Source organism: Rhopilema esculentum, chromosome 16 (assembly GCF_057945365.1).
Source record: "Rhopilema esculentum isolate cy_ngs chromosome 16, ASM5794536v1, whole genome shotgun sequence".
Lineage (NCBI taxonomy): Eukaryota > Metazoa > Cnidaria > Scyphozoa > Rhizostomeae > Rhizostomatidae > Rhopilema > Rhopilema esculentum.
The window spans coordinates 13045165-13065168 of NC_142830.1; the positions used below are offsets into that span (position 1 = coordinate 13045165).

A 20004-nucleotide genomic window follows, 5' to 3' on the forward strand; every position below is an offset into this window, starting at 1 on the left:
TTTCTGCAAGGAATCTGTTTTATTTACCCTAGAAAAGATGAGAATTAGCTACCTTGATTTGTGTACAGAAGATTATTTGTTGTGCAAAGTATGGTATTGTCGAAATGTCCTGATATGATATGATAACAGAACTTTCTAATACACAATGTTGATTAACTTAAATATAATGTTATCAAGTTGCAAAAAGCCTTTTTTGTGGCCCCAATTCAAAAACGACAAAGTGATGTGTTGCATTCTTGTCAGATGATAAAGACAAATGTTCAGTCTCTGCCAAAATTATCTGGAATACGAGTTGATAAAGTGCTGTTCTGAAAAAATGGCATTCGGTAAAAATGACCCCGCCTCCTCTCCCCTAAAACAATGTTGGTTATAGAGTTCAACTCTATTTCTATCTAAAATTCATCCATTGATCCACACGCAGCTTTGCATAAAATTGAAATTTTTTTGGAAAGAAAGGAGAAGGGGATGCAAAATTAGAATAACAGAAAATTTGGTGTATTTCACCAAGATTTGTTGCAGGTATTCAGTGACAGATTAAGGGGGTTCATTGGGGCCATGGCCCTAGGCCCTGCGCTTATGGCAGCCAAAAGGGGCCTGCACGTAAGAGAAAAGCTAGAAATTGTAAATAACGAGGGACCTGCCGATGTTTTTGGCCCCGGGCTCCGCAGTCCCTATATTCGCTGCTTGCAGGTATTGTAGTTTCTTCCAGATGATATGTCTCCTTAATGCGAGCCTTTCTGTGGTTACTTGAATTTCCCCGAGATTGAGTGTGGATAGCGAACATTTTCCATGTGAACAATCCTAAACAAAGATCCGGGCCAACATTTATGTGTGGTATTAATATTGTTTAAAATGCCCGGTGTCCTAACACAAACGTTAAAAGTAGAAATATGATTTTTTAGTGAGGAATTTACACAGAGAGGGAGACAATTTTCACTCTTCTTCACGTACTTAATGTAAAAGTAAGGCACAGTGTAGCCATAGTGCAATAAAAAAGTCCAAATATATGAAACGTGAAGTGACTAGCGTCCAGGATGCAAAAACTACGAAGTGCTTTCTTGTGGTGATCATAACCTAAAAGATGAACAGTATAAACAACGTTAAATTCAATGCACTCACTTCACTTTGAAGTAAAAACTGAGCTCTACGAAATTTGAATGCAGATTTTGCATTTGCTCTTTTGAATATCCCTTGTGGCAGAAAATTATAAAATTATTTTGTTGTTTTCTTGTCACTTTTATTTTCTTTTTTTAACATTTTTGCTTTCATACATTAATAATGATGATTATAGTTTCAGTAGTTTAATGACGCTTAAAATTATTTGAAGCCTATTGAAAGTGGTATCCTAGCATGTTACTTAGCTTAAAACAAATGGAAAGACAATGAAATTCTCCACTTTTTAAGAAATCCATTTTAAGATTACAAGCAATAAATTTTTTTTTCTTACCTTTATGGTTATTATGCGCATTGGTATGTTATGTCAAGGTACTTGTATGTCCCACGGCATGGGTCACCAAATACTCTGTTTGTTGCTGGAACTGCACAGGAGCGTCTTCTGTCACATCTTCTTCTAACAGTTGAGAGTGACCTGTGGAAGATAATTTCCTCATGAATCGACGGATGATCGCACCTTGATCAATTAGCAATGATCTGCATACTGTCACGTGTCCACTTCCAATATTGACTGGCTTCAGCTTACATTAAAGCATTACATTACCCGCCTATATTCAATTCTTCGATGCCTCAAAAAATAACATAAAATAATATGAAGCAGAAAACCGAGTCACAAGAAGCTCTTCTTTCTATTTGTCAGTGCCAGTAAGCAGAAAATGGCTGCCTTATCATCAAAACGAATTATTTCCACCACAGAAAGATTTTCGAGCAGTTTCTTAGCGTTGATTGTGATCAGCATTACAGTTTCTCAATTTCCAGCCATATTAGGACTCGAATTGTTATAAATGGTTTCACCTATAAATTAAGATGCCACGTTTAAGCAGACTTGACTTAGTTTTGTCGCTTTACTATGAGCAGCATGGAGCACAAATTTCCTTGGAGCACAAATCAACGAAAAGTCCAAATCCAGACATAAGAATAGTCTCGCAATTTTCGGACAAATTTGTTGTGGGTTTAAATGCCTCCCCTTCATCCCTCCTGTAATGATTGTGCATTTTAGCTTTTATCATTTTCAATAAAAAATAATGAATATTAATCATATATTGGAATTTGGAAAACAATAATCACGTGGACAGGATATCAGACTCGATAGCGATTGTGTGCCAAATATAAAAAGGGCGAGCCATAAACCTCTAAAATTTTAAGCGTTGTCACCCAAAATCCTTGATCCCAATATTGTCACCCACAATTTCTGCAAATGGCTTATAGAAGCAAAGTTTCAAACTCCCAAAGGCTGCGTTACACAAAATACTGCTTTTTTATTCCTATATTAAAGCAAGCTCCGAAAGAATTAAATTTTTCATCAATTTTAGATATAATTAAGAAAATTTTGTTTTAAAAACCCATATTTATAGCATGAAAATAGTTCGTCGAAAATGGGCACATGAGGCATAAAAGCGCAGTTAACAGACTCGAATCTTACCTGCAAGCTCTGCATTTAGTATTCAAGAAGTTGTGACGTCGACAATAACTGCGGTTTGATCTTCCATAATTAGCATGAAGAATCTTCAATTTTTGTCGGAAGGGACAAACAAGCCTTGCAACTCTTCCTTCACAGGTGACAGACCGTCTTCTAGCTTGACGATTAAAAGAAAATGATTAAAACATCGAACATACTTTTGGAGCAAAGATTAGACATAATAAACAAAATGGAGAATGGAGAAATGATTTTAATCTTCGGATATGCACAAGAGCTGAAATGAAGTTTTTCTTTGTTATGCTACCTAGGGTCTAGGTTACAATAGAAACTGTTATAAAACAAATACATTTGATATTATTATAATTATTATCATTATTAACCTGATAATAACCAGTTTTTTACCCTGAAGTGTATCAGACGAAAATTTTTAGTATGTCTCAAAATGTTTGCTTTTTTCAAAGCCATTTTTAAAGTTTGTACTACAAAAAATTGTTAACATAAAGTTCATTGACCTTAAAAGCAAACAAATATGCATGTTGTACTGAAAATTTTGGATGTGATGCATTTTTTATCAACGAGCAACATAGAATTATTGCGCTTATAATTAAATATCTGCTGTGCTTATAGCTCTTTATCAATTCTAGAATATAATTTTTTTCAATCTGTTAACTTCAGCTATTCACGTAGTCCGGGTCGCCAAGAGCAACGCCGGGCTAAGAGCCAATGGACAGGCAGAATACTTGGGCCACCTCCTACCCAAAGAAATGAACCTTAGATTCGTTTAGTATGAATTTAAAATGCATAAAACGTTCTATAAATCCTTTTAATTTATATTCCCCTAAGCAATGTCATCAGCGTACACATTACAACAAGGAGGATACGAAAAATGTTATTTAAAAGGTTTTTTGTTTCAATGCAAAAAACAATTATAATGTTGTTCACAGCTCTACTCATTATTTCGGTTTAGACAGCAAGACGAGTTTTCTTGGCTGAGAGAATGTACAGCAAAAATAAAAGCAACAAACAATAATGATTTGTAGCAAATTCAAGACTTTGAGAAATTCAAGACTCATTTAGACCCCGTTTACACTGTGCCGGATAGAATTTATCCACATAAAAGTTGCTCGGATTGATTTGCGTTTACACTGTGCCGCAAAAATTTTGTCCACTTTGCCCAACCGTTTACACTGTGCCGGATAACTGCAGCCACATGACCTAAATCATGCACAGAACGCCCAAAATGAAGTTTCTGGGCAAAAGAATAATAACAAAATTCACGCCAACGTAAAAGACTTCATTCTCTCTTAAGAATCATCTGCTTCTCTTTTAGACCAAATCCAAAGATATTGTGAATACAAATTAGGCCTAGTTTGTTTTAATAGTTTGTTCTTGAAACAAAATGACACTGAACTAGCAACGAAAGTAGGGAAAGCTGACAAGGATGCCAATTTTACGTGGACTGTCAAGATACTGCACTGACACGAGTATTTATCGACAACAAGGCAACCAAGATGGTGAAAGGTCAGTGACAGTGAGACAGTGAAAACTAAATTGGATGAAATAGCCAATCGCTTTCGAACAAGATACGATTTGGATAAAACTGATTTAATCCACTTTCCTAGGTGAACTAATTTTGTTCGGAAAGCCGCCCTCAAACTCGTGCGGATAGCGTGGGTCTAGTGTAAACGCGACGCCTATCTGAACTAATTTTGATGCGGATAAAATTTATCCTGCACAGTGTAAACGGGGTCTTAGAATTGAATAAAATGAACAGCAACATATTTCTAAACAAGATTCAAACAAAGTAATTATGTTGTCAATTTTTTCGATTTTGTTTTATACTCACTTGGTCTTGGACGCCAGTGGTGGCGCCAGAGGGGGGGCAGGGGGGGCTACAGCCCCCCCGTCGGAGGAGGCTAGCCCCTCCGTCGGAAGATAAATTATGCTTGAATTTTTTTTGTCGGAGCGAATTTTTTAAGTTTTGGCGGAAATAGAAATTTCTAAAAGGACTGTTATCAGAATTCAGGAAGCTCATCCCAAAACAACTCATCGACACATCAATTTCATGGTAAATAATAATCTGTTATAAGAAGTTTGAATTGGTTGTTTAGATGTTCAGTACCAGGTGTTTTCCGCATGCTGTTAAATTTGATCTTATGTTATGGATAGTGCAGTTCGTCCAAATCTTGCTTGCTATAACCAACCTACAACATCGGAATATTTTTGTGCGATAGCGATATGGCAACAAATGTTACCCGTTTCAGTGTTAGATGTAGTATATGTAATGACGTATTTAACAATGATTACGCTGCCCGCCACACGAAGTCCAAGCACAAAGATTTGGCTGCAATGGGAAGGACTGCTCCTACGACGGCAATAGTTGAAACGGACTCGCAGCAGAGAAAAATAAAAACATTTTTTCAATCAAAAGGCGGTACTTTTCCAAAGAAACGAAAGGTTAATGATTTTGAAACTGAAAGAACAACAGAAGACCCCGAAGAACAAGAAGTTGAAATTTCGAAAATTCAAGACGAAGAGCAAATCGAACGTGGTATGTTATACGTTTTAATATTTAAGTCCTTTTAATACGAGGAAAAACACTTAGCAAAGGGCTTCAGCCATAAAAACAATCAAACTCATTTACGTAGTAGCTAAGCCATTTTACCCCATCCCAACCATACATATTTGTAGTGTTTTGCTTCTACGTACACGTTTTTTTATTTATAAGAAACTTGACTCAAGCCCAGAGTACTAATAGTTTCCAAATTTCTTATTTTTTACTATTTTTAAGGGAAACCATCTATTACTATTTACGATAAATCCTTCTAGTTTTTTTTATAAACAAGTTCCTTATTAAGAAAAAAACGTGTATTTTTATAGGAAACCTAGCTCTCCAGAAATTAAAAGTTTCTTATTTTCGGACCTATATAATATGGGATTTCACTGCGACTGCGACATATTTAAACAAATATACCTGGCTATGACTGGATGAGGAATAAACCTTGTTAGACGTATAAATTTCTTCGTTTTATTTACAAATAAAAATAATTTTTTGGATGATTTTGATATTAAGAGTCACAAAAGATTGATTAGTAAAAATGCCTTTTTGTCCATCTCCCAGGAGATATTATAATCTTTTTCACACATGTAAAACAGGGTAGTAAATCATTTGTTTAAACTTCCAGGTACAACTTCTAGCTTGGACCCCGAAGTCACGAATGTAGATGCTGACAACTACGTCACCATTTCGGAAGCCGAACAGTCGATGTCGGACATTGTGGAAGCAGCAAATGAAAGCGACAGCAACGAGGATATCGAGGAAAATTTGGAACAGTTGGAACTCGAGTTGGAAGATGAAGTTGATCCTGCAGGATTATCAGCCGAAGGTATACTAACTAGCTATCAGATATAATCGTAACTCTCCATTAACCAGCGGCGTAGGGGGGTACTAAAAAGTGGAAGGGCGCGTGAAAAAAGGGCACCTTGGTATGTAATTAAGACGAAGGCAAACCCTGCTAGAAGGGCACGGGGGCATGCTCGCCCGGAAAAGTTTTGCATATAAGCAGCCACTTTGGCTCCCATAGCCTCTTTCGCACTAAAGCTCAAAGAAAAGTCTAAAACAATGAAAAGAGGCACTTCTCAGATATAAAATAGGGCACTGCCAAGAACTTAACAGGAAAAAAGTTTGCAAAGTGTGATGGATAATTTTTTTCGTTTTAGCACTTCAAGGAGATTCGAGAGGACCGCAACTTACACTATCCGTCGCTGGCCCCAAGGACATATCCTCAACCAAAGACGGCGGACCTGTGCAGCCTCGTAATATTTCCTTCCCTACACATTTGATTGGCAATCAGCATCGCGCATTCACACCTTTGCTGTATGAAAAGTATCCCTGGATTGAGTATTCGCAAATGGAGGATGCCATCTTCTGTTTCCACTGTCGTAATTTTTCAGAGAATCGGAAGGATCCAGCGTTTGTTAGTCAAGGCTTGCGCAATTGGAAAAGATGCTATGGCACCAAAGTGAATGATAACAAACTCTTGCAACATCAAACCAGCCATCTTCATGCCCAAAGTGTAGCTGCTAAAGCGCACTATGAAAACGTTAAGTCTGGAAATTTTCAGACCATTGCCACACTTCATGATGCCGCTTATTCGAAACTGGTTAAAGACAACAGGCATTACATGCGAGTGATTTGCGAAGTCCTGCTTCTCACTGCTCAGCGGAAGATTGCCCAACGTGAGACTGGAGGTTCATTTCGTGTTGCCGATATAAATAAAGAAGCTCTAGACTATGGACCTTCTTGTGGTAATTTTCTTGCGATACTTGGTCTTCTTGCAAGGCATGACCCAGTTGTTGCTGACAAAATCCGCACTGGCCCGAAAAATGCAAAGTATACTCACCACAGCGTACAGAATGCCATCTTAGACATTATGAAAGACATGGTTCTTGAGCAAATAAAAAGTGAGCTCAATAAGGCTCAGTATTTTACCGTCCTTTCAGATGAGTCTAAAGATAGAAGCAAAAAAGAGCAGCTTGTTGTTGCAGTCCGTTACTGCTACGAGAATGCCATACATGAGGAATTTATTGGCATTGCTGAGGCGCAAAGTTTAGATGCAGATGGTCTTTCAGACACAATAATTGAACGATTGCAACGCATCGAAGCCAACATGAAAGCATGCGTGGGGCAAGGCTACGATGGAGCTTCTGTTGTTTCTGGTCACCTGAATGGCGTTCAAAGGAAACTTCCTCTGAAAACCGGTGCTGAAATGGCTTACTACGTCCATTGCTTTTGTCATCGATTGAACCTTGTGATCGTCGATGTTGTGAAATCAATCAGTTGTGTGGCAGACATGATATCGCTATTCAGAAGCCTGCATTCTTTTCTGAGCAGCAGCACCGTTCATGTACGATGGGTAAAGGTCCAAGAGGATCACAAGGTTCATGTGATGGAAATTGGAAAAGTTTCTGACACGAGATGGTCTTGCCAGGCGAAGCAATTCAATGTTTTCTGGGAGCGGTTGGATATCTTGGTGGAAGTCCTGCAGGATGTGATTGACACAGATACGAACCCCGGTCGCAGAACAGAAGCTACTGGTTATCTTCTGCAGATTGACAGGAAATTTGTGAGATACCTGTTTGCCATCCGACACGTCTTGAACAAAGCCAAATTTGCGTCTGACATGTTGCAGAAACCCTCCAATGATTTGAGTCAAGCCATTGATCTCATTGCAACATTGAAAGATGAACTGGATGACTGTCAAAGCAGGGATAAGATTCAAGAGTTCTGGGATACTGCCGAAGAAGCAGCGGATCGCTTGGAATTGCCGGAAGAAAAAAGACCACCAAGAAAGAGGGCAACGCCTGCTTCTCTTCGAGAGTTTGTTGTGGAAGCATCTTCAGAGCCTCAAGTAGCAAGCGGGTTTGATGGCTACGTACAAAATGTCAAAGAAATACTAAACAGAACAACTGCAGAACTTTGCAAGCGGTTTGACGAAAAAAACATAAAGATCATGAAAGGCATAACTGCATTGGCCCCCAAGTCGAAAAGCTACTTGGACCCAACAACTCTTGTCAATTTTGCTGAGCTTTTTCAGTCTGAAATTGGTGCACTACGCAGTGAAATTGCCACATTTAAATATATGCTCTCAAGAAAAGAAGAAAAACACCGCCCAAGCACACTTCTGCAACTAGAGGCACACTTGGAAAAGCTAAATGAAGCTTTCTTTGAGCTGCACCGGCTTGTATCCATCGCATGCACTTTGCCAGTCTCTTCAGCCGAATGTGAACGCAGCTTCAGCTCTATGCGCCTCATCAAGAGTGATCTGCGCTCACTTATGAAGGACGAGCGTCTAGACAGTCTGATGATGCTAGGTATTCATCGTGCCCGTGGAAGTGCTCTTGACTTGGACTCAGTAGTAGACAGATTTAAGGCTAAGTTCCCGAAGAGTAGAATTGCTCTGTGAAACAATTTTGATTCTTGGACTTGAATTTTCGATATGTAGAAGTGCGTATTCCACCGCTTAGGTCTGTTCCTATAAAGTTACGTTGTGTTCCAGTTTTCCTTAAGTTCAGTTGGTTGCTTTTTATTTAAATTCATACTTTCCAAAGATAGGCCCTACTTGAATTGGCAACGTTTGATGAGTTGTAAAGATTTAGAGTAGTTTTAAGCTTATCTAGAGGCAGCTTTCAAAAAAAATTTCCAGGGACGCCGGAGAAGGGGGGCGCGGGGGGGCAAGCGCCCCTCCTGCCCTTTGCTAGGAGGGGCAAGGGAGGGGGCAAACGTGCCCTTAGTAATATGTCAAAAAACGTAGTAAAAAACACGATTACACCATTTTGATAGCATTTTTAGCCAATCTAATGGGTGTAGCCACCAAAATTTTCCCGGGGGAGTACCCCCGGACCCCCCGAATTTTCGGCTCGCAACGCTCGCCTTCGGTCTCCAGTACCCTTACAATTCCTTGTCGCCCCCTAGCCCTATCGTTCTCTAAAAAAATTAGCCCCTCCGTCGGAAGTGCTAGCCCCTTTGTCGGAGGAAACCTAGCGCCACCACTGTTGGACGCCTATAACATCGATAAACAACTCTCAGATATTTGTATGTTCCCCAGCAAGGATCGCCATACACCCTGTTACTGGACCAAAGATGGCAAGAGCGTCTTCCATTGCATAGCTGACGAACTTTGAGCAGTGATCTGTAGTACCACAGAGAAAAATGGCAAAGAATGAAATGTACATATAACAAAAGATAGAAATGAAAAATCTTATTTTGTAGGAACTAAAATATAAAGGTATCAATGCTATGCATCTCCCCTAGCAATGAAAATTTTCATTAATCTGCAAGTTCATTTAAAATTTGGTAATTCTAAGAAAGAAATGTGACTTGTAAACGAATATCATGATTTTGTTGCAACCAAAGAAGATTACCTTGATGAACGGCAATTTGTGGTTCTGATAGCACGATGTGGACAAGTTCTTCGGTCGGTTCTTCCATAGTTTGCGCCGATTATTGAGAGAACCATTCCATGTCTGCAACCAATAGATTGTCTTCTGTGTTGGCAGATGTTAACAGTTGGAAATCCTTTGAAAGAAACAAGGTATTCTGTTTAGAATAAAAAAATCTATGAATATTAAGATGTCTCAAAGGCATAAATAAACAAAATTTAAAGTTTTTTGTTGGTACATAGAGACATTAACGTATTCACTCTATTCTCTTTTAGCTACTTAACCACGTCATTTTAATAAACAATTTTCTTACGAAAATCAAAGTAGGTAGATACAATTAACTAACCAACGATTTGAATAGTTATAAATTTCGTATTAAAAAGCTTGGGTGTGTTGTATTTTGATTCCATGAGCAATATGAAATAAAATGGAACAACTATTCCAAAAAGGATGCTTTGCCGAAAATTTTCAACATCATGCATACATCTACATTACCAGAAGGAGGTCACGAAATAAGGTATTTAAAAGGTTTTTTGTTTCAATGTAAAAAAAATTACATTGTTGTTCACAGTCCTACTCATTATTTAAGTTTGGACAGCAAGACGATTATTCTTGGCTGAGAAAATTTGCAGCAAAAATAAAAGCAACCAACAACAATGATTTGCAGCAAATTCAAGACTTTGTTCATTTAGAATTGAATAATATGAACAGCAACATATTTCTAAACAAGATTCAAACAAAGTAGTTATGTTGTCAATTTTTTCGATTTTGTTTTATACTCACTTGGTCTTGGACGCCTATAACATCGATAAACAACTCTCAGATATTTGTATGTTCCCCAGCAAGGATCGCCATACACCCTGTTACTGGACCAAAGATGGCAAGAGCGTCTTCCATTGCAAAGCTGACGAACTTTGAGCAGTGATCTGTAGTAACAGAGAGAAAAATGGCAAAGAATGAAATGTACATATAATAAAAGATAGAAATGAAAAATCTTATTTTGTAGGAACTAAAATATAAAGGTATCAATGCTATGCGTCTTCCCTAGCAATGAAAATTTTCATTAATCTGCAACTTCATTTAAAATTTGGTAATTCTAAAAAAGAAATGTGACTTGTAAACGAATATCATGATTTTGTTGCAACCAAAGAAGATTACCTTGATGAACGGCAATTTGTGGTTCTGATAGCACGATGTGGACAAGTTCTTCGGTCGGTTCTTCCATAGTTTGCGCCGATTATTGAGAGAACCATTCCATGTCTGCAACCAATAGATTGTCTTCTGTGTTCGCAGATGTTAACAGTTGGAAATCCTTTGAAAGAAACAAGGTATTTTGTTTAGGATAAAGTAATCTATGAATATTAAGATGTCTCAAAGGCATAAATAAACAAAATTTAAAGTTTTTTGTTGGTACATAGTGACAATAACGTACTCACTCTATTCTCTTTTAGCTACTTAACCACGTCATTTTAATAAACAATTTTCTTATGAAAATCAAAGTAGGTAGATACAATTAACTAACCAACGATTCAAATAGTTATAAATTTCGCATTAAAAAGCTTGGGTGTGATGTATTTTGATTTTATGAGCAATATGAAATAACATGGAACAACTATTCCAAAAAGGATGCTTTGCCGAAAATTTTCAACATCAGCATACACAGGAGTGGCGGCATGGGGGGGCAAGGGGGGGCTTTAGCCCCCCCTAAATTTTTGTTAGCCCCCCCGTCGGCAGGCAATCAATTTTTGCTTTCTCTATACCGTCGGCACTTGATGGATGTCACCCGGTTTACATGTTGTTTGAATGACATAAATAATCGAGGAGAAAACTGCACTGGCTGGTTTATGGTTTTCTCAATGGCTTTTCTTCGGCAGTTTTACTATCATAGTGTCATTACATCCTGTCGCTTCCGTGAAAACTGTGACTTAATTTCATGGTGCTCCTTCGCATGACCCACAATACCATCGTGCTCCCTCGGTTATAAATAAAATCTTTAATGAATTTTCTTCTTAAGGGATTCTCTTTTCGTTTCAAGACATTATTATTGCCAATGAAAATATTTCGATCATGAGCACATTTTGCGTAATAAATTTTTCAAAAAGCACTTCTTGTCCTATTTCATCAACTATTTTTCAATAGCATTGTTCACCGCATAGCTTGCGACAAACAAATGGTTTAGAGAAAACCATCGATTAATTTCTTCCAACATAGATAGGAAGAAATATTCAACAATAGGCAATATTTGCGCATTAAGTTTCTTACAAGGCACAAATTGCCGAGAAAATCTCGTGGACTCCGACACAGGTTGGAAAGTGGGGACGGGGAGGGGGCAAGGGAGAATTTTGCACCCACAACAAACGATTTTGGAAAAATGCTCTATTTTTAAAATTGTTAAAATTTTTAAAATTAAAATTGTGCCTCGTGTCCATTTCTCCTAAAGTTTCTCAGTAGAAGCATCAACTGCAATTCACTATGAGCTCCAGATTTTTCTTAACATTCATAAATCATGCTAAGATGGAGAGAGGGATCTAAATTTAAAAGTAACTGACAACCTGGTATTTTTCAAGACCACGGCGAAATTGTTGTTTTTATCTGCTGTAAAAAAGTTTTGCAAAAAGACAATAATTTTCAATAGGATAAGGAGGATTGCTTAAGTGAAATTTGCTTAAAAGAGTGCATTTTCCAGGGAACTAGAAGCATCACAATTTGAAAATTTCCTGCCCCTTCGGCGGCAACCATGGTGCCGCCTCAGGTAGTAACTATATATTTTGCCCGTCTCGATATAGAGATTTGACAAGACTATTAGAAAAGTCGGTCATTATCATACAGAGTTAGATTGACAAAATGTATTGCAGAGGTTTGTGACACCAGCTAAAAAGTTTCAGGCAATAATTTTTTAATCAGGTAAATTTGCATTACACAGCCCCCCCCCCCCCAACGAGGCTTGCCTCGCGACGGCCCTGCCTGCTAAATGGGGCAAATCGAATTTTTTTCTGTCGGAAATTTGACACATCCAGCGTCGGCAGTTACGGAGAATATAAACTTCGGCACCTCGAAGGTTTGTCTCTAGCGCCACCCCTGAGCATACATCTACATTACCAGAAGGAGGTCACGAAATACGGTATTTAAAAGGTTTTTTGTTTCAATGTAAAAAACAATTACATTGTTGTTCACAGCTCTACTCATTATCTCGGTTTGGGCAGCAATACGAGTTTTCTTGGCTGAGAAAATTTACAGCAAAAATAAAAGCAACAAACAACAATGATTTGTAGCAAATTCAAGACTTTGTTCATTTAGAATTGAATAATATGAACAGCAACATATTTCTAAACAGGATTCAAACAAAGTAATTATGCTGTCAATTTTTTTCGATTTTGTTTTATACTCACTTGGTCTTGGCCTATAACATCGATAAACAACTCTCAGATATTTGTATGTTCCCCAGCAAGGATCGCCATAAACTCTGTTACTGGACCAAAGATGGCAAGAGCGTCTTCCATTGCATAGCTGACGAACTTTGAGCAGTGATCTGTAGTACCACAGAGAAAAATGGCAAAGAATGACATGTACATATAGTGAAAGATTGAAATGAAAAAGCTTATTTTGAAGGAAATAATATATATGAAAATTTTCATTAATCTACAACTTCATTTATAATTTGGTAATTCTAAGAATGAAATGTGAATTGCAAGCGAATATCATGATTCTGTTGCAACCAAAGAAGATTACCTTGATGAGCGGCAGCTCGTGGTTCTGATAGCACGATGTGGACAAGTTCTTCGGTCGGTTCTTCCATAGTTTGCGCCGATTATTGAGAGAACCATTCCATGTCTGCAACCAATAGATTGTCTTCTGCTTTCGCATATGTTGACGGCTCGATATCCTTTGAAAGCAGCATAATTCTATTTTTAGAAAATATCCACCACTTTTTACCTATTTAACGCCCCTCTCTCTAATAAATATTCACATAAACAGAGTTTGTTAAATACTTGCCTACACTTTAAATGAGGCCTAGGAGAGTTATAAGAAAAATTGTAGAAAATCAATTTTCATCAGATTTTTATCCGAATATCTTTTCAATGTTGTGCATTGCTTTTCTTGCAATTGAATGGTGAAAACGATAAAGAAGCGCTTGCTACATTCGTCGAAAGGAACGCAACGAAGTAAAACGAAACGAATCGAAACGGAACGAAAAAAATGGCACAACAGGACACGACAAGACAAGACAAGACACGAAACGAAACGACACGTCACGACACGATACGACAAGACACGAGAAGAAATGAAACGAAATGAAACAAAATGCAATGAAAGGAAACTAATTTTCGTTTAAAACGTCTTATCCTGAGGTTGTTTTAAACCGTCAGGATCCAGTTAAAATAGATGATTCCGACTTGAAGACACATCAATTGAAATTTTTATAAGACAAACGGATAATGACTTCTAACAACTGATTAGAATTTTCTGTTGGCAGGCTTGGCGCATATTGACTTGAAATAACCGATCTTCGTGTGTAAAAACATTGTTTTTGATAAACGTCCTTCCTAAAACCAAAATCTTTTCATTATCACCGAAGTATTTCAAAAATCAAATTCGGTAAGTATATTTAGTTATTTAGTTTTCTAAAAAGAAGGGTAACAGTTTATGATCTCTTTTTTTCAATTTATAAAAACAATTAGTTGCCGAGAAATTTCGTCACACCAATTGTAATGACGTTCTATTTCTTCTGTTTGTTATTACAAAGTTTTTTCGAAACTGTCTTGCCGCCAAATTTCGGATTATTTTATTATTATTGGATTATTTTGGCTCACGTTTGGTTCAGTTGCATAAACTTTTTTATGAAGTGCATTGGTGATGACAGTACAATTCACAGAGGATATCTTGTAAAATGAAAAATAAGATAAACTCTGGAAATTTTAAACTGTTGAGAATTTTGGCTTTAACGATCTAGACAAAATGTATTTCTGATTGAAAACTAATTAAATAGATACCTTGAGATTCCGCCAGGAAACCGAGACAGACTACCAGTATTGCAAGACGTAGCATTTTGAATTGAGCAGAAATCTGAAAAGGAAGTACTCAAAACTTTATATTGTATAATCAATAGCGAAGTCAAAGGTCCTGCAGATCCCGTGCTAATCTCGGTGTACTGCTCTTTACTATGGAAACCCTGTATTTTGGTCCTGCTTGTAAGTATGATATCCTTTGTTTGGTCCTGCTTCACAATGGGCTTTTGTAAAGTTGGTCCGGTTTCACAATAGACTAGAGCAAAAAGCAGTTTTGCTCAATCTGAGAAGAAGGACCTCGTCGAAATGGTCAGCATGACATAGGCAGTAGTGATTTCATTGGTTGAGGGTTCACCTACGTAGGCCAAAGGGCATTGTTTTAAAAACCTTTGGTCCTGCTTTTTCTGAGAGCAGGACTGCGACGACTGCCCTGTGCACTTTCGTTCTGTTATGAGACACCGAGACGAAAGTACTAGCAAAGAAGTCAATCAAATATAATGGCGAGGCAATGTGGATGTGTGAATAGACCGTTGGCACAATGACGTCATTTGACGATAACGCGCAATGCATTGTGGTAGGGGTAGTAACAGTCGGAAAATATCAAGGAAAATGAATAAAATTTCCAAGAAAATGGTAGCTCTACTTTTTTCTCAAACTCTTGACTGCGCATCAGTAGTTCTCAATTAACAGCAGAAAACGAAAAAGAAATAGGGGGGAGGGGTTGGAAGAGCTTTTAGAGAGTATTGCATGCATAACTCATTAGGAAATGCTGGAAGAACTGATGAGCTGTACTTGAGGATGCAACCCCATAAGTTTTTCGAGATGAATTTATCATGATCAACAACATGAGTAGTGTGAGATGTCATGCCGTTATAATAATCTATATTCTCCATTTAGGAGTGGGAACTACATAATTAACTCTGATTCTTGCTAATTTTAGGCAGTAAAGCAGGTGGGTCTTTCCACTGGTTTACTCAGTTTAAGAATTTTTTCATGACTTTATTCTTTGACGTTTCTTGGGGCTATTTGCATTGATGGTTTTAAGCGACATGGATTGAGGGGGAGGTGGGGGGGGGGGGGGGTGTTAGATAATGATCGGAGCCACACCCGTCAGGTGACTGGAAAATGCAGAGAATGGTTTTTAAAAATTAAGCTTTTAAATTCAAGATACAGAAGATAAGAAGATAAGTAAAGAAAATTTTTGCATTATTTTGTTACCATTGACCATAAAAAGTTTTACCGAGTCAAGGCAAAGTGTACCGAAGGACACAAAAATATTGAGAGTGTTACAGCCCCTGTACCGTGTACCCCCTCGGTGAATCCGTACCTGGCTTTTTGTTTGTGTTGGTTCTATTTTGGACAATTTCTTGATGAATTTTTTATATTACCATAAATGTCAAAATGTCTCTTCTCGTGCTTTACATTTCTGCACGAGGTATTTGGTATTTTCCGTTACAGTTTGCGGTTAATTCAGACAATTTAAGTCTTAATGATATAGATAGGCTGTATTTTCATCTTTTCTTCTTACCAAACCATTTTTACTTCGACGGGTAAATCACTCTATGAAAATATTGTACATCTTTGGTGGAAATCCTATTGTTTTGTCAGAGAATCCCTGAAAATCCTTTTGCTTTTTGGAAATCTTGTACGCTATTCTCAAGAGTGAATTGATTTGTGATCTCTTAGTTTGGCTTTGTTACATGTTGTTAAGCCCCGGCAAAACCAGTGCATTCGGCCAAAAATAAACAGTTGTTTGATGTGTAAATGAACAATGCTCCAAATCACACCATCGATCCAACCATTGGAATTCAATGGATTCGCCCTGTTCAAAAAGATCACTTTCTTTTGAGCTCAGAATGTCGTCATTCATAATAACAATAGTAGCATCCTTTGAAGAGATCCCACGTCGTTGAGTAAAGAAGAACTGACATTGTCGAGGATCGAAACTTTGAAGGGGAAATAACTGCTTATCCTCTATCTCAGCTTGCTTCCTTTCCTCTTTCTTGTTCAGTAAGCAAAGAAGAGTGTTCTCCTATCGCCCTCTATTATACCCTTCGCAGTTTAGAATTTCCCACGCAGTTGTACAAATGCCTTACGGATTTAAAAAAATATACTTTGGTAAAGTTTAGGTATTGAGAAATAAGGAGCGGCCGAGCGTAACCGCGTGACCTAGTGGCATCTCAGCACAATTCAGTTTCACCTTCAATTTCATTTATATTTAAATTCACTGCCTACAATCTCTTGAATAACAATACCAACAAGTAACAAAACTATAAGGAAATAAAATACTTTTACAGAATATCAATACAATGATATGGAAAATTAATACAATATACGCTAACAAAGAGAAAAACATGATAGATTGTATGGAGGGAATTACTTAAAGGAGGAGCTCTCTCAATAGGTAAACTAATCGAGGAGAGATCCCCCCTACCCTGGTATAATTTCAAATGAATTTGGTTGAATTCGAACGATTACAAGAAATATACGTTGTTGCTTTTCAATTACAAATTGGAGTTCTGCAGTGCACCTTTTTAAGATAAGAAGCACAAAAACCTCCCATCTCACGAGGTTGCATGCGCCTAGCAACCAATTGTTGTTAATGCAGAAATTTTGTTTTGTTATGTTACTAACTAATTATACTAATGTTACCATAACGGAGAGTTGATATTATTCACAGAGGGGTAATTACACAATTAACTACGTTTCATTTATTATGTTTTTTGCGTCAGTAGTTACGAGTAGAGTTGAACTAACACGAGTGTAAATTGATTGCCAGAAAAAAATGATAAAATTTGACTTCTTCTTTGTCGTTTTCTAAGGGTGTAACCAGCGAAGTGTTGGGTTATGGAGTTCCCAACACCCATCACAAAAAGGTGGACGTTGAGATACGGATAAGATATGGATGAGAATTCGTTGAGATATGGATAGGACAAAAACATGGTGTAGATGTAGATCATAGAGAAGCCAAGGATCAAAATATTGATGCTATTTTTCATAATATTAAAATATTACTGAAAATAGGGGTAGAATACTCAAATAGGGATGATCAAACATTTTGACCATTTAATCGTTATAAAAGATCTGGGATTGTTTCTTTACCCGGAAATTATACTCTAATGGGAACATGATAGTGGGGACAGGATAGACAATAATATTGACAGTCTAATGGATAAAGTTTTTTATAGCTATGTTATAGCAATTTCTTGATTTTTCAGCAATCAAGATCTTCGAGTATGTTCTGGGATATTATTCCAATTTGCTATCCCCGAATGCGAGATAAGGTGTTGCTTAATAATTAGTTCAGTTCTCACTTTTGGGCTGTATCCTTTTCTAAATGCTGCTTGCCAAGTGTAAATGCTATGTCGGTCTATGGTTAGTTGGTAGAGGCTAGGATAAAGGCTAGTGTCGTTTCTTATCGATATGTCAAACATTTGTTTAGCACATTTTATTTGATAAGATGCTTTTCAATAAAAAATGTTTGATAAGCAATGGTAGCTATATTATCGCATCCCACGCCCAATCTCAGGGTTGCAGAGCGTCAAGAGATTTTAACGGATTGCAGAGCGCGTAGATTGTCATGTGAGTGCGGTAGAGGAAAGAAAGAGAAATTGTTGAAAGACGTCTTTATAATAAAAATTCGCCACTTCGGACGCGGCTTTTGGCATCCTTTGAAGGGCTGGATCGCCTTCTTTGCCCCCTGATTCCCTGTCATTGGGGGGAGGGGCGACAATATAGCTGCAATTGATGCAATATCCTTATCTTCCGTTATTTTTCGATGAGAAGTTGAATGTCAAACATGGTCCAGTTTCGCGTGGGTTGTTGTTGTTGTAAGGGCTGCTCTTTCTTAGAAAAGAATTCATGGGTAAACACTCCGGAAAATATTGTTACATGTGGATACTTGTAACTCGTTGTTCATTTGAATTTATTGGACTTTTAAAGAAATGAATTTTCCGAAAAATTCTGCTGGTCTCATCAAAAGATTGTGTTTTGCATCTTTCATTGTCTTTGCATTCCAAGAAGTAGTGGCAGTAATCTTCAACTGATTCAATGTTATAAAAATATATTATCAAATTTCACAAAGGTTATTTTGTTTTCTCTGTTAGCATGACAACTGTCTTTCTGCCAATGAGACAAACAATTGGTTTGCCTCTAGTGCTTAGTAAGCATAACTCCACCACCTGAAACTTTACTTATGACTGATCACGTGCAATAGAAATCGGTGATTACAAAGAGGGAACAAAGAGAGCACAAAATCCCTCTGAGCAAGTTGAAGATTTGGCTCCAATTACACTCTTTTTTTAGAAGAACAATTTTATAGTAGCAATTTCATATGAACACTAGCCTCAAAATTCGTCAAAATTTTAGAAACAAATTCAGAACAAACTGAGGTTGATCTTCTGCAAAATGTAATTTTGAACAATGTTTCATCTCACGAAAGAGATGTTTTTGTCATGTAGGGGTGCTTTTAGGTGAACTTTCGAACTTGTCGGCAAATTAAAGATGTCTCACTCACTGTTGGCAAATGAGGCCTGAATACCTTTCTAGAGCGCAAAAGCTCAATTGCCCTGTTAAAACCCAATTAATACAGCCTCAGATTTTCGAAAAAGTTTAGAACTGCCGGCCTGAGCCTCAACATAAACTGGTTATTTTAAAAAAGAATGTACATTACAACAAGCCCGCAAATCCAGATTCCCCAAAAAGGCCATCTATTTATCCCAAACTCTACTTAGTACATTGGGATCGTAAAAACTTTTGATTTTGCAAAATGTTTGACAATTTAACTTTTATAAACTTGATCAATCTACTCCCAACTTGCACGACAGTTGTAAATATAATCGCTAGTACGCACCCTCTAGACTGTACGGCGCGAGGTAAGCCACAATCCCTCGAATTTTTGGGGCCCAACAACTATTAAAGGAAATGTCTTAGATAACAGCCAAAATCTAAGATAACATAAATTTAAGAAAAATTTAGAGAAATAAAATACTTACGTTACCTGCTTTTTTTCTAAAACATGCAAAGAATTCGAAAAAAGGTTGTTTTCCTCGTTGACTGACAAAATTGGTCGAATTATAAAAGGTTGAATTGCAGAGATTCGAAATAAACAGATTTGACTGCAAAATAATTTTGAATAGTTTCATTTAAGAATAACTTAAGATTGACTAAACAAGTCTAACTTGCGTAGAGTCTTAAAGAAGAGTAGAATGCAGAGTTTAATTCCTCATACCTGTTCTTCTGCTCTGTATGCTGCAAGTAGTCTTCAAGTAAGAAGGTACCAACTTTTATACGAAACAATTGTCCTCGTCTGTCAACTGATCACAAACCTACTTCGATTCAAAGCGCAGACATTGGCCGGGGTTAGTGAAGTGTGGAAAAGACAATAGAGTGACCTTTTCCTTGCTCATTGTTCACAAGACATTCGAGGCTTAGCACCAAGTAACTAAGAAAAACAAAAATGGC

The 20004-nt window shown here is 37.4% G+C and overlaps 2 protein-coding genes across 5 annotated transcripts; one reads left to right on the forward strand and one right to left on the reverse strand.

The window, feature by feature from the left end:
- Positions 1–930: 930 nt before the first annotated feature.
- On the reverse strand, positions 931–19885 carry LOC135682288 (L-rhamnose-binding lectin CSL3). 4 transcript variants are annotated; one of them, XM_089112918.1, is made up of 9 exons: positions 19536–19719; positions 14527–14599; positions 13265–13418; positions 12925–13064; positions 10694–10847; positions 10319–10461; positions 2597–2750; positions 1448–1588; positions 931–1074 (listed from the first exon to the last, which is right to left on the reverse strand). In XM_089112918.1, exons 1-8 carry the CDS (start codon positions 19683–19685, stop codon positions 1459–1461), a joined length of 1098 nt encoding a protein of 365 aa, XP_088969044.1. In that variant the 5' UTR covers positions 19686–19719; the 3' UTR covers positions 931–1074; positions 1448–1458. The 4 variants fall into 4 exon arrangements, with proteins under 4 accessions (XP_088969044.1, XP_088969045.1, XP_088969043.1 ...); XM_089112919.1 differs by lacking the exons at positions 931–1074; positions 1448–1588; positions 2597–2750; positions 19536–19719 and adding exons at positions 7253–9285; positions 9518–9671; positions 19772–19885; XM_089112917.1 differs by lacking the exons at positions 931–1074; positions 1448–1588; positions 2597–2750 and adding exons at positions 7253–9285; positions 9518–9671 and having other exon boundaries at positions 19536–19742.
- Positions 4458–8559, forward strand: LOC148958347 (zinc finger MYM-type protein 1-like). The gene is made up of 3 exons (XM_089112909.1): positions 4458–5144; positions 5779–5979; positions 6314–8559. Exons 1-3 carry the CDS (start codon positions 4832–4834, stop codon positions 8557–8559), a joined length of 2760 nt encoding a protein of 919 aa, XP_088969035.1. The 5' UTR covers positions 4458–4831.
- Positions 19886–20004: the final 119 nt, after the last annotated feature.

Excerpts from the sequence above, each read along its gene's own strand:
- LOC148958347 (XM_089112909.1), top strand. The coding sequence starts at position 4,832 with ATGGCAACAAATGTTACCCGTTTCAGTGTTAGATGTAGTATATGTAAT. Across the intron at positions 5,145-5,778 it reads CGAAGAGCAAATCGAACGTG|GTACAACTTCTAGCTTGGAC; the intron begins GTATGTTATACG and ends TTAAACTTCCAG. Across the intron at positions 5,980-6,313 it reads TGCAGGATTATCAGCCGAAG|CACTTCAAGGAGATTCGAGA; the intron begins GTATACTAACTA and ends TTTTCGTTTTAG.
- LOC135682288 (XM_089112917.1), bottom strand. The coding sequence starts at position 19,685 with ATGAAACTATTCAAAATTATTTTGCAGTCAAATCTGTTTATTTCGAAT. Across the intron at positions 9,672-10,318 it reads TTATAGGCGTCCAAGACCAA|GATTTCCAACTGTTAACATC; the intron begins GTGAGTATAAAA and ends TTTCTTTCAAAG. Across the intron at positions 9,286-9,517 it reads ACAAATTGCCGTTCATCAAG|ATCACTGCTCAAAGTTCGTC; the intron begins GTAATCTTCTTT and ends GTGGTACTACAG.